The sequence below is a fragment of the Scyliorhinus canicula genome, chromosome 19 (assembly GCF_902713615.1).
Source record: "Scyliorhinus canicula chromosome 19, sScyCan1.1, whole genome shotgun sequence".
Lineage (NCBI taxonomy): Eukaryota > Metazoa > Chordata > Chondrichthyes > Carcharhiniformes > Scyliorhinidae > Scyliorhinus > Scyliorhinus canicula.
This window is the reverse complement of record NC_052164.1, coordinates 58,842,934-58,856,773: the sequence shown is the minus strand read 5'-3', so window position 1 is coordinate 58,856,773 and position 13,840 is coordinate 58,842,934. Positions and strand designations below refer to the sequence as shown.

General features: G+C 52.5%; 1 protein-coding gene across 5 annotated transcripts in view; it reads left to right on the top strand.

The window, feature by feature from the left end:
- The first annotated feature begins 1,575 nt into the window (after positions 1 to 1,575).
- Positions 1,576 to 13,840, top strand: part of barx2 (BARX homeobox 2) — a 94,662-nt gene continuing 82,397 nt past the window's right edge. The window contains exon 1 of one of the 5 annotated variants that reach the window (XM_038779740.1): positions 1,576 to 1,833. In XM_038779740.1, the coding sequence (XP_038635668.1) occupies positions 1,653 to 1,833 (181 nt within the window). In that variant the 5' untranslated portion in view covers positions 1,576 to 1,652. The remainder of the gene's footprint in view (positions 1,834 to 13,840) is intronic. The other 4 variants (XM_038779743.1, XM_038779741.1, XM_038779742.1 and 1 more) reach the window with 4 other exon arrangements.

Here is a 13,840-nt window from a genome sequence, read left to right as displayed (position 1 = left end):
TGCGCACCCAGTGCTATCTTGTTGGCTGGGATGGTGTGTGTGGGGAGTGAAGTGTGTCTATGTGGCTGCAGCTTGTCAGCCTCCTGAGTGTCAATCACGGACCCGGCGAATCCTGCACCATTTCTCATTGGAATTTGATTGTGTTCCACGTGTCGCCGGTGCTAAATCGGTCCAGGTGTGGCACCGGTTTTGCTGTCGTGGTCGTCCACGAATCCTGCCCCGGCATCAACACTTAGTCTCAGGAACGGAGAATCCCGCACAATGTCTATAATTTCTACTCCCCAGGGAACCTTCTTTATATAAACAAAATTCCATTAGCCCAACTTCAGATGAACAATATACATGGTTTGAATGAATGATTGTCTTACTTTTACGATGCTTTAATTGCACTGTTATAGCCAAAGTGTCCGTTGCCTTTCAAACTGGGATTTTAAAAAAACATTACTACAGCAGTTATATACACACACTGAACCATGTTTATAACCCTTCTTGCCACAAATATATTTAATAAAATATATATAAAATTCCTACATTCATCACAACAGGGTTTGCTGCCAATTGGCACACACACTCAAACCCCTGAGCACACAAAGGAACAGGCATCTGACTACAATTCTCTGCACAGGCATGCCATCTCTGCACTTACCCTTGCCATCCACTGAAGATCATTGAACCTTTTCCAGTATTGAAGTTACATGCAGCACATCATGGCTTGTCCACTAACTTGGGCAGTAATCTCTGCCCAGGCTGCTTTGGTCAGGTGGGGTGGCCTTCTCCTGCTGTCCCTGACCATGAGAATTTGCTGCCTGTCCCTCCTCCAGTACACTCAGGCACTCATAGGAGAAACGGGGGGGGGGGGGGGGGATCGTCCATCTGACTGCCCTCCTGCCTTCGAGGAACAACAGAACAGCACAGGGGTTAGCACTGCTGCCTCACAGTACCAGGGACCCAGGCTCAATTTCTGCCTTGGGTCACTGCCTGTGTGGAGTCTGCATGTTCTCCCCATGTCTGCGTGGGTTTCCTCCGGGAGCTCCGGTTTCCTCCCACAGTCTAAAGACGTGCAGGTTAGGTGGATTGACCATGATCAATGTGCGGGGTGACATGGAGAGGAAGGGGAGGGGGGGGGGAGCGGGGGGGGGGGGGGGGAGCTAGGTAGGGTGCTATTTCAGAGTGACAGTTCAGACTCGATGGGCTGAATGGCTTCCTTCTGTACAATAGGGATTCTATAACTACAGAATAGGGACAGTAATTGGAATCTTTCCAGGCAGCTCCCTCAGTCTCTCACATGTCCCGGCAGTTTTCAGGGAGCTGCCGCTGTTTAATCCCCCTCCCCATACTGGTGCTGTTAGTGTGAAATGGAGCTGGGACCCTGAGCGACCTGGATAAGGGAGGCTACAGGAGCTGTGACAGGAGTTGGACCATTCTCTGTTCTCTGTTTATCCCCCCAGTCTGGGACCCCCTTTCTCCCCCAGTTCTGTGTAAGCTTTCCTCCCTCCCCTGTGAATGTGCAGGGAGAGGCTGATTGACAGGCCGCCTGTCCCCGCTGGCTTGTGAAGATCTTTATCAGGTGCTTTATAAGTGGCTGCGGGTGGAGCTCAGTTACTGAGGAGTTGGAGAGCAGTTCATTCGGGACTATTTCAGAGCGGATCAGCATGCAGGCTCCAGCCCAGCGGAGCCTCACATTCCCCGGCATGTACAAGGCAGGGGGTAGGCGCTACAAAACTTTCATGATCGATGACATTCTGGCCAAGGACAGCCGCAGTCACCTGGAACTGACCCTGGCCTCCAGAGCTGACTTCATTATCCGCCCGCAGGCTCTGCACTCCTGTCCCGGTATGAACTCTCTCTGAATGTCCTCCCATCACTGTGTCTGTCCGTGTGTGTGTGTCCCATCCCAATGTTCCTCTCTGTCCCATCCCAATGCCCCATCCCAATGTCCCTCTCTGTCCCATCCCAATGTCCCTCTCTGTCCCATCCCAATCTCCCTCTCTGTCTGTCCCATCCCAATGTCCCTCTCTGTCCCATCCCAATCTCCCTCTCTGTCTGTCCCATCCCAATCTCCCTCTCTGTCTGTCCCATCCCAATCTCCCTCTCTGTCTGTCCCATCCCAATCTCCCTCTCTGTCTGTCCCATCCCAATCTCCCTCTCTGTCTGTCCCATCCCAATCTCCCCCTCTGTCTGTCCCATCCCAATCTCCCCCTCTGTCTGTCCCATCCCAATCTCCCTCTCTGTCTGTCCCATCCCAATCTCCCTCTCTGTCTGTCCCATCCCAATCTCCATCTCTGTCTGTCCCATCCCAATCTCCATCTCTGTCTGTCCCATCCCAATCTCCCTTTCTGTCTGTCCCATCCCAATCTCCCCCTCTGTCTGTCCCATCCCAATCTCCCCCTCTGTCTGTCCCATCCCAATCTCCCCCTCTGTCTGTCCCATCCCAATCTCCCCCTCTGTCTGTCCCATCCCAAACTCCCCCTCTGTCTGTCCCATCCCAATCTCCCCCTCTGTCTGTCCCATCCCAATCTCCCCCTCTGTCTGTCCCATCCCAATCTCCCCCTCTGTCTGTCCCATCCCAATCTCCCCCTCTGTCTGTCCCATCCCAATCTCCCCCTCTGTCTGTCCCATCCCAATCTCCCCCTCTGTCTGTCCCATCCCAATCTCCCCCTCTGTCTGTCCCATCCCAATCTCCCCCTCTGTCTGTCCCATCCCAATCTCCCCCTCTGTCTGTCCCATCCCAATGTTCCTCTTTCCCGACTCCCTGTCCCTCTCACTCAGTCTCTCTGCCTCCTGGTCCTTCCATCTCCCTGTCCCCTTCTCCCTGTCATTCTCTCTCTCCCTCCTCTGTCCCTCTCTATTCCCACTCTCCCACTCCCTCTCACTGTCTCCCCCTGTCCCACTCTCCTTCCCCCTGTACCAGTTCAGAAAGGGACAGCAGTCCTGTCTGGTGAAATGGGTTCTTTGTCTCTGGTCTGTGCTTTTTGTACTGGACATTAATGATTAGATGAATCATTGCAGAAACGTTTCACTTTCTTAGTGGGGTGAATTGACATTTATCGTCCGGGTTGGGAATCACACTACCCTGCAGATTCCAATGGTTCCCAACTAACCCTGGGAAAGTTAATTAAGGGATTTTGACAGTTATTTTCTTAATTCTAAATGTCTCAGCGAATCGTCACTGCGTTCAGCGAGCAGTGTAACTTTGTGTGTGTCACTGTGTCACTGTGTGTGTGTGTGTGTGTCACTGTGTGTGTGTGTGTGTGTGTCACTGTGTGTGTGTGTGTCTGTCTGTAGTGTGTATCTCTGTCTATGTGAACATGTCTGTGTCTCTGACTCTGTCTGTGTGTGTGTCCTTGTGTGTGCGTGTCTGTGTCTCTGACTCTGTGTGTGTGTGTGTGTGTCACTGTGTGTGTGTGTGTGTGTCACTGTGTGTGTGTGTGTGTCACTGTGTGTGTGTGTCTGTCTGTAGTGTGTATCTCTGTCTATGTGAACATGTCTGTGTCTCTGACTCTGTCTGTGTGTGTGTCCTTGTGTGTGCGTGTCTGTGTCTCTGACTCTGTGTGTGTGTGTGTGTGTGTTTGTGTTCTGACTGTCTCTGTCTGTCTGTGTGTGTGGGGGCCCTCTACCCGCCAGCATTTACCAGTCTGCCTGCCCTCCGCAGCAGCTTTTTGACAGTCAGGGCAATCAATGCCTGTTCATGAGATAAACAGATTGATTACCACACACACTGCCTCTCACTGGGGTACGGGTCCCACACACACTGACTTTCACTGGGGAATGGGTCCCACACACACTGACTCTCACTGGGGTAGGGGCCACACAAACACTGCCTCTCACTGGGCTACGTGTCCCACACAAACACTGCCTCTCACTGGGCTACGTGTCCCACACACACACTGCCTCTCACTGGGCTACGTGTCCCACACACACACTGACTCCCACTGGGGTAGGGGCCACACACACACTGACTCTCACTGGGCTACGTGTCCCACACACACACACACACACACACACTGACTCTCACTGGGCTACGTGTCCCACACACAGACTCTCACTGGGCTACGTGTCCCACACACACACACACTGACTCTCACTGGGCTATGTGTCCCCCACACACACACACTGACTCTCACTAGGCTTCGTGTCCCACACACATTGACTCTCACTGGAGTACGAGTCCCACACACACTGACTCTCACTGGGGTAGGGGCCACACACACACTGACTCTCACTGTGGTATGTGTCCCACACATGCACTGACTCTCACTGGGGTATGTGTCCCACACATGCACTGACTCTCACTGGGGTATGTGTCCCACACACACTGACTCTCACTGGGGTAGGGGCCACACACACACTGCCTCTCACTGGGCTACGTGTCCCATACACACACTGCCTCTCACTGGGCTATGTGTCCAACACACGCACTGCCTCTCACTGGGGTATGTGTCCCACACACGCACTGCCTCTCAGTGGGGTATGTGTCCCCCACACACACTGACTCTCACTGGGGTATGTGTCCCACACACACACACACACACACTGACTCTCACTGGGCTATGTGTCCCACACACACACACACACACACTGACTCTCACTGGGGTATGTGTCCCACACACACACTGCCTCTCACTGGGGTACGTGTCCCACACACACACTGCCTCTCACTGGGCTACGTGTCCCACACACACACTGCCTCTCACTGGGGTATGTGTCCCACACACGCACTAACTCTCACTGGGCTATGTGTCCCACACACACACTGCCTCTCACTGGGCTACGTGTCCCACACACACACGCCTCTCACTGGGGTATGTGTCCCACACACGCACTGCCTCTCACTGGGGTATGTGTCCCACACACACACTGCCTCTCACTGGGGTATGTGTCCCACACGCGCACTGCCTCTCACTGGGGTATGTGTCCCACACACGCACTGACTCTCACTGGGGTATGTGTCCCACACATGCACTGCCTCTCACTGGGGTATATGTCCCACACACGCAATAACTCTCACTGGGCTACGTGTCCCACACACACACTGCCTCTCACTGGGCTACGTGTCCCACACACGCACTGCCTCTCACTGGGGTACGTGTCCCACACACGCACTGCCTCTCACTGGGGTATGTGTCCCACACACGCACTGCCTCTCACTGGGGTATGTGTCCCACACACGCACTGCCTCTCACTGGGGTATGTGTCCCACACACGCACTGCCTCTCACTGGGGTATGTGTCCCACACACGCACTGCCTCTCACTGGGGTATATGTCCCACACACGCACTAACTCTCACTGGGGTATGTGTCCCACACACGCACTGACTCTCACTGGGGTATATGTCCCACACACGCATTAACTCTCACTGGGGTATGTGTCCCACACACACACAGAATCGCTGGGGGGGCCGTTGCGAGTGGCCGCCGACCGGTGCGGTGTGATTCTCGGCCCCGCCGAATCTCCGGTGCTGGAGAATTTGGCGGACAGCGGGGGGCGGGATTCACGCCGTCCCCCCGGCGATTCTCCGACCCAGCGGGGCGTCGGCGAATCGCGCCCAGGGACTGAGAGACTGAGAGGGACAGAGAGGGTGGGAGACATGAAAAAAGGGATAGGGACAGAGAGACGGAGACAGAGACAGACAGACAGAGTCAGGGACACAGACGGACAGACAGAGAGTCAGGAACAGAGAGAGACAGACTGAGATGGACAGACAGACAGCAAAAGTGGAGATAGACAGAATTGAGAAAACTAACTGTGCCGAGTGGATCTGGAATCAGGATCCACAGTCTCTGGAATAAGATTCCACAGTCCCTGGGATCTGACATCAGATTGCTAAAGTCCCTAAAATCTTGTATCAGATAAACTGTGCCTGCTTTCCAGGATCAGGTTCTGCAGTCCCCAGGATCTGGGATTAGATTCTAAAGTCTCTGGGATCAGGTCCAATAGTCCCTGGGATCTGGGATCAGATTCCACGGTTCCTGGGATCTGGGGTTAGATTCCACACTTCCTGGGACCTCAGATTCTAGGAACAGACTCCACAGTCCCAGGGATCTCGGAACAGACTCCACAGTCCCCACGATTTGGAATCAGATTCCACAGTCCCCAGGATTTGGGATAAGGTTTCATAGTCCCTGGGATCCGAGGTCCGATTCCACAGTGCCTGGGATCCTGAGTCAGTTTTCATAGTTCCCGGAATTTGGGATCAGATTACTCCGCTGAATGCAGGTTGTTTACTTTGTTTAAACTGTGGGGTTTCTGTGCCTTTCAGTCTGGGGTTGGGAGGCAGGATGCGGGGGTGGGGGTGGGGGGGGGGGGGGGGGGAGATGGTGGGAGGCAGGTTGGGGCGGTGGAGTGGAGGGAGGCAGGTTGGGGGGTGGGAGGCAGGTTGAGGAGGTGATGGAACCATCAATTCACTAGACACGTGCTTTAAGATATGAACAGTGGTTTTAATCTACTTACTACAGAGCCAGCCTGTTACCTGTTGAACTCTCGATGAACTGCAGGCTGGCTCTGGATAAGGGTATTTATACAGCAGTCCAGGGGAAGGAGTCATGGGCGGAGCCAAGGGTGGAGCCCTGAACAACTCCTGAGCATTCCCAGAGCTGCTACTCCTAGTGGTCGGGTAACGCTACTGCGCTTACAATGGTGTTGGTAAATACAGTGTGAATTACTAAGTTACATTCACCCTCTGCAAAAAAATCAAGTCCGGCGGGGGTGGTGGTCTACAAAGTAAGTCTGTCTGGTGGTTGAACTGTCTGCTGTGATCTGCGGAGCACCGGGGTTGCAGCCTCTTGCGTTGGCTGGATGGGTGTTGTGTGCTGGGGTATGATGGCGGACTCCAGGGAGGGTTGTGTCCGAGCTTCATACTCTTCTGGTTCGACTGGGGGCGCTGGGGGCTGGCCGGCGCGGGTGCACGGAACTGGAGCGAGCTCGTGGGCTCGGGAGCGCGAGAGGGCGGCAGCATGGGGTGTAGGGTGAGGGGTCCTTCTGTGGAGGTAGAGGGGGCGCTGGATCCGGCGGGTGCCAGATCCCGGAGAGATACTGTGTCCTGACGGCCGTCAGGGAACTCGACGAAGGCGTATTGGGGGTTGGAGTGGAGCAGGCGCACCTTCTCAACAAGGGGGTCGGTTTTGTGTACCCTGACGTGTTTCCTCAGGAATACCCGGCCCGGTGTCCTCAGCCATGCCGGAAGTGAGACCCCCGTGGTAGTGCCCCTGGAAAAAATGAAGAGCCTCTCATGAGGGGTCTGATTGGTCGCTGTGCATAAGAGGGACCTAATAGCGTGGAGCGCGTCTGGGAGGACTTCCTGCCACTGGGAGACTTGGAGCTTTCTAGACCGGAGGGTCAGTAGGACGGTCTTCTAGACCGTCGCGTTTTCCCTCTCCACCTGCCCGTTCCCCCTGGGGTTTTAGCTGGTAGTCCTGCTCGAGACAATGCCCTTGTCGAGCAGGTACTGCCGCAGCTCGTCGCTCATGAAGGACGAACCCCGGTCGCTGTGCACGTAGCTGGGGAAACCAAACAGGGTGAAGATGCTATGCAGGGCCCTAATGACTGTGTGGGAGGTCATGTCGGGGCACAGGATAGCAAATGGGAAACAGGAGAACTCATCTACGACGTTTAGAAAGTAAACGTTCTTGTTAGTTGAGGGGAGTGGCCCATTGAAATCAATCACGAGGTGTTCAAAGGGCCTAGAAGCCTTGACCAGGTGGACCCTGTCTGGTCTATAGAAGTGCGGTTTGCACTCCGCACAGATCGGGCAGTCCCTGGTGACCGCTTTTACCTCCTCGTTGGAGAAAGGCAGGTTTTGGGCTCTGATGTAGTGGGCGAGCCGGGTGACCCCCGGGTGGCAGAGGTCGTTGTGGATGACTTCCAGTCGGTCAATCTGCGCGCTGGCGCATGTCCCGCGGGATAGGGCATCTGGAGGCTCGTTGAGCTTCCCGGGTCGATACTTAATATCGTAGCTATAGGTGGAGAGTTCGATCCTCCACTGAAGAATTTTATCATATTTTATTTTGCCCCTTTGCGAGTTATCAAACATAAAGGCAACCGATCTTTGGTCGGTGATGAGGGTGAACCTCCTACCTGCGAGGTAGTGCCTCCAGTAACGAATAGCCTCCACAATGGCTTCTACTTCTTTCTCGACTGAGGAGTGTCGGAGTTCTGAAGCGGAGAGGGTACGGGAGAAAAATGCGACTGGTCTCCCTGCCTGATTTAGTGTGGCTGCTAGAGCTACCTCTGAGGCGTCGCTCTCAACCTGAAATGGAGTGGATTCATCCACCGCCAGCATGGCCGCTTTGGCGATGTCCTCCTTGATACCGTCCAAGGCCTGGCGTGCCTCGGCTGACAGGGGAAATCGTGTGGCCTTAAAGAGTGGGCGGGCTTTGTCCGCATATTGAGGGACCCACTGGGCGTAGTATGAGAAGCAACCCAAGCACCGTTTGAGGGCCTTGGGGCAATGGGGGAGGGGGAGTTCTAAGAGGGGGCGCATGCGGTCCGGGTCTGGGCCCAGGACTCCGTTTTCCACGACGTAGCCGAGGATGGCCAGTCTGTTTGTGCGGAAAACGCATTTCTCCTTGTTATAAGTGAGGTTTAATTTCTGTGCCGTCTGGAGAAAACGGTAGAGGTTGGCGTAGTGGTCCTGCTGGTCATAGCCGCAGATGGTGACATTGTCCAAGTACGGAAACGTGGCCCGCAGCCCGTACTGGTCCACCATTCGGTCCATTGCTCGTTGAAACACCGAGACCCCATTAGTGACGCCGAAGGGGACCTGGAGGAAATGGAAGAGGCGACCATCGGCCTCGAATGCCGTGTAGTGGTGGTCCTCCGGGTGGATTGGGAGCTGATGGTATGCAGACTTCAGATCAACTGCGGAAATCTATTTATGGTCTGACTATAGTCGACAACCATGCGGAATTTTTCCCCGGTCTTAACAACCACCACCTGAGCTCTCCAGGGACTATTGCTGGCCTCTATAATCCCCTCACTGAGAAGCCTTCGGACCTCTAATCTGATAAACACCCTATCCTGCAGGCTGTATCGCCTGCTACGAGTGGCTACGGGTTTACGGTCCTTTGTGAGATTGGTGAAGAGAGGAGGGGGGGTGGGAGATTCGCAGCGTAGCGAGGCTGCAGATAGTAAGTGGGGGCAGGGGCCCGCCGAAGCTGAGGGTGAGGCTCTTAAGGTTACACTGAAAATCTAGGCCTAATACGAGTGGCGCGCAGAGGTCGGGCAAAACGTAGAGTTGAAATTTTGAGTAGCGCCTCGGATTGCGAGTGTCGTGGCGGTGCGCCCCTGGATCTGGACAGAATGGGAGCCTGAAGTGAGCGAGATAGTTTGCTGCACGGGGAAAACGGGGAGTGAACAGCATATTACCAGGTCTGGGTGTATGAAGCTCTGTGCTCCCAGAGTCGAAAAAGCATGGTGTGTTGTACCCGTTGATTTGGACCTCTGCCATAGAATTTCACAGATGCTTCGGGTGTGATTGATCCAGGGTGACTGCGCCGAGTTGAGGGCCGCGTGACGAGCGCCTGGGGAGGTCGTACTCTTCCGATGAGTTGTCCGAGCGTGGAGATGCAGGTCGGGGCCCGTGGATCACACGTGGCGGGCGGCGAGGAAGATGGCGTCCAAGATGGCGGCCCCCATGAGTCGCACGTGGCCGGCCGCGTGGGGAACTCTGACAGTGCGGGAGATGCCATTTAATGCTTATCCTGTCATGCTTCCATGTGATGGTCTAACCCCATACATTAGGGAGCAGGGTTGAGGTATGTTTGATCTTGTGAGGAGATGATTAACCCTGTGTGGGTCCAGTCTGTGGCACTGAACGTCACAACAGCCAAATTGCCGTCAGCTCCAGAAGGAATTCAGCCTGCCGCTCTGTCGAGCAGTTCACTGGGAAACATGGTCAATTTATGCTGTTGCCCCTTTGGCTCTGGTCTCCCAGCTTCATTCTTGTCATAGAATTTACAGTGCAGAAGGAGGCCATTCGGCCTATCGAGTCTGCACCGGCTCTTGGAAAGAGCACCCTACCCAAGCCCACACCCCCACCCTATCCCCCATAACCCAGTAACCCCACCCAACACTAAGGGAAATTTTGGACACTATGGGCAATTTATCATGGCCAGTCCACCTAACCTGCACATCTTTGGATTGTGGGAGGAAACCGGAGAACCCAGACGAAACCCACGCAGACACTGGGAGAACGTGCAGACTCCGCACAGACAGTGACCCAAGCCGGGAATAGAACCTGGGACTCTGGCGCTGTGAAGCAATTATGCTAACCACTATGCTACCGTGCTGCCTGTTCTACTCCTGGACTTTGATGAAGAGCTGCTGCCACCTGATTACCCCCAACAGAATCAAAATGACCTCTGGAGAAGTGGCAGGGCTGATCCCAAGGGCCATTAGTTGCTCCTTTGTCTCAATCGCTAGTTCAATGTGACAGGAAAACCAGTGAGCAGCAGCTCAGTTGAGGAAAATACCAATGGAAAGGAGTGAAGGTAGGGCAGGGAGTTGTGGGGCAGAGATTGTAGACCGAGTGTCTGGCAAACAGTCACAACTTGGAGCTGCCACATATGTGATCCTGAACCTGCTGTGGGCAATGTAGTCAACTTGTTCTATACGATCTGGAGAGTGCACATTCTGTGAGTGGTTCTTATAGGAACATAGCACAGCTGCACTGGGTGCTTCCCTGTCTGTGTGGCAGCTTCTGCCCACTCCTGCCTGTGGCCAAGGATATTCCGAATCATCAGCAAGGTTGATGGGCATTGGGTGTGTTTGAGATCAAGAGCCGGCACGTTGGGGTCTGGCGGTACTGGACGCCCTTAAAGGTAATGGGCATATATTCAGACAGCCTGACAAAAACACCCTCACACACACTTACATGCACATCCTTACACTGACACACCCTCACACACATCCCCATACATGGAACACACCATCATACACAGCCTCACACACACCCTTACACAGACTCACCGTCTCGCACAAACTCTCGCGCACACACGCCATCATACACAGCCTCACGTACACACACCCTCACACAGACTCACCATCTCACACACAGTTTCTGGGGAATTGCAAATGTTACACCCTTGTTCAGAACAGGGTGTGATGGTAAAACCAGCAACTGCAGGCCAGTCAGCTTAACATCGGTGTGGAAATGTTTTTTTATTAATATTGACTTGGAGATAATTGTGAATTAATTAAGGAAAGCCATCAAGGATGTGTGAAGGGCAAATCGCGTTTGGCTAACTTGATCAAGGTTTTTGATGAGGTAACGGTGCTTGTTGGCTAGGGTTGACGTGGTGTACATAGTCCTCCAAATGGTGCCTGATAAAGTGCTACAAAATGATTTGTACACATAAACCACAAGGCCTCCCTGCACCCCCACCCTCTTTTGAATTTTACTCTATTTTATGTTGCCTTTCCTCATTCTTCTGACCAAATGTATCACTTTTCATTTCTCAGCATTAGATTTCATCTGCCCTGGGTCCACCCACTCCACTAGTCCGCATGTCCTCTCAAAGTCTATCACTATACTCCTCATCGTTCATAATAGTTTCAAGTTTTATGTCATCTACAACTTCGAATTTGTGCCTGACACAGCCAAGTGATTAACCATCAAAGGTACCAGGGCTGATTGATCAAGCATACATGATCCTAAACTTTATGAATAGAGCAATAGAGTATAAAAGCATGGAAGTCATGTTCCACCTTTGCAACATATGGGTGTGGCATAGTGGTTAGTAGTGCTGCCTCAAAGCGCCAGGGACCCGTGTTCAATTCCGGTCTCGGATGACTGTCTGTGTGGAGTTCGCACTTTATCTCCCTGTCTGCGTGGGTTTCCTCTGGGTGCTCCGGTTTCCTCCCACAGTCCAAAGATGTGCAGATTAGGTGGATTGGCCATGCTAAAATTTCCCCTTAGTATCCAGGGATGTGTGGGTTAGAATATAGGGTTAAGGCATAGGGTGGTAGGGCAGCACGGTGGCCTAGTGGTTAGCACAGCTGCCTCACGGCGCTGAGGTCCCAGGTTCGATCCCGGCTCTGGGTCACTGTCCGTGTGGAGTTTGCACGTTCTCCCCGTGTATGCGTGGGTTTCGCCCCCACAACCCAAAAATGTGCAGAGTAGGTGGATTGGCCATGCTAAATTGCCCCCTAAAAATTGGAAAAAAATAATTGGGTAATCTAAATTTATAAAAAAAAAAGAAAAAAAAAAGGCATAGGGTGGTGTGGGTGGGGCAGAGAACCTGGATAGAGCGCTCTTTTGGAAGGTTTCAGCGATGGGCTGAATGGCCTCCTTCTGCACTGTAGGGATTCTATGACCTCAGCTGGGCACCACACTTCAGGAAGGAAGTCAAGACTTTAGAGAGGCTGTAGAAAAGATTTATAAGAGTAGTTCCAGGGATGGGGAACTTCAGTTACGGACGTTGATTGGATAGATGGGGTTGCTCTCCTTGATAGAGAAGAAGCTGGAGAGGAGATTTGGGAGAGATATTCAAAATCATCTGGGGTCTGGACAGAGTAAATGGATCGAAATTATTCCCATTGACTGGAGGGATTGAGAATGATGACATGAGGAAAATTTATTTTAAGTCATGATTGGTTAGGATCTGGAATGTGCTACCTGAGGGTGTGATGGAGGCAGATACCCCTCCTCCATAACAGAAATTGGGGGCTCAAATTCGGGATCACCCATTTGAACTCAACCAGAGTTCAAGTAGACAAATCTGAAGTAAAAGAGCCAATTGGAAACAAAAAGGGAAAATCTCTGTGACTGGAATTAATTTTAAAAGACAGTAACTTACCACAGCAAATTCCTTTGCCCTTATGTTAAGTATATGGCAACATTTGATGCCCAGCAAGGAAATTTGAGTGGTCCCTTAGCACAGGGCAACTGAAAGTTGTAGTGAGGAAGGTGCAGGTGCCCAATAAAGTGAAGAGAAGTGATCTGATCCAGTTGTTGGATCTCATATTATTGGTAAAACCGTTGGATGTGGAGCTTGACTCTGAATCTCTTCCCAAGCCAAGTTCAAACTGGAACAGCTCGGGATACAGCTAGAATTTCAGTAGTGTGAAAGAGAAAGGGAGAAAGAGCAAGGGGACAGGAAAGTGAAAGAGAATCCCAGCTCTGCAGATTGGAAATGGAGCTAGCAGCTCAAAGGGAGACAGTGAACAGACAGCTGGAAGAAGCAAGGAAAAATCCTTCTCTATCCGATAGCACCCTCTATCTCCCTAACCCAGAAAACCCCTCTGAACCTTCAGATATGCCAGATCCTTTCCCAAATTTGATGAGAGTGATCTGGAGTCGTTTTTTTCCACTTTTGAAGAAAATAGCAGGAGAACTAAAATGGCCATAAGAGATCTGGATATTTGAAATTCAAGCTACCAGGGAGAGCCCAAGGGATCTAGTCCATACTGACCCCTGATGTGTCCCTGAATTATGAGTAGTCCAAGGTTTCCATCCAAAATGCCCCTGAGTTAGTCCCAGACACAAACTGGCAGCAATTCCAGAACTCTCATAAGAAACCTACATAATGGCGGCGCAGTGGTTAGCACTGCTGCCTACGGTGCTGAGGACCCCGGTTCGATCCCTACCCCAGGTCACTGTCCGTGTAGAGTTTGCACATTCTCTCTGTGTCTGCGTGGGCCTCACCCCCACAACCCAAAAGATGTGCAGGTAAGGTGGATTGGCCACGCAAAATTGTCGCTTACTTGGGAAATAAATAATTGGGTACTCTAAATTTATTTAACAAAATAAGCATGCATAAACCTACATCAAGCTTGAATAGCTGAATAATGTTCAACTAATGGGTAAAACCTCTAAGAATCCAACGCACCGATGACGGATTG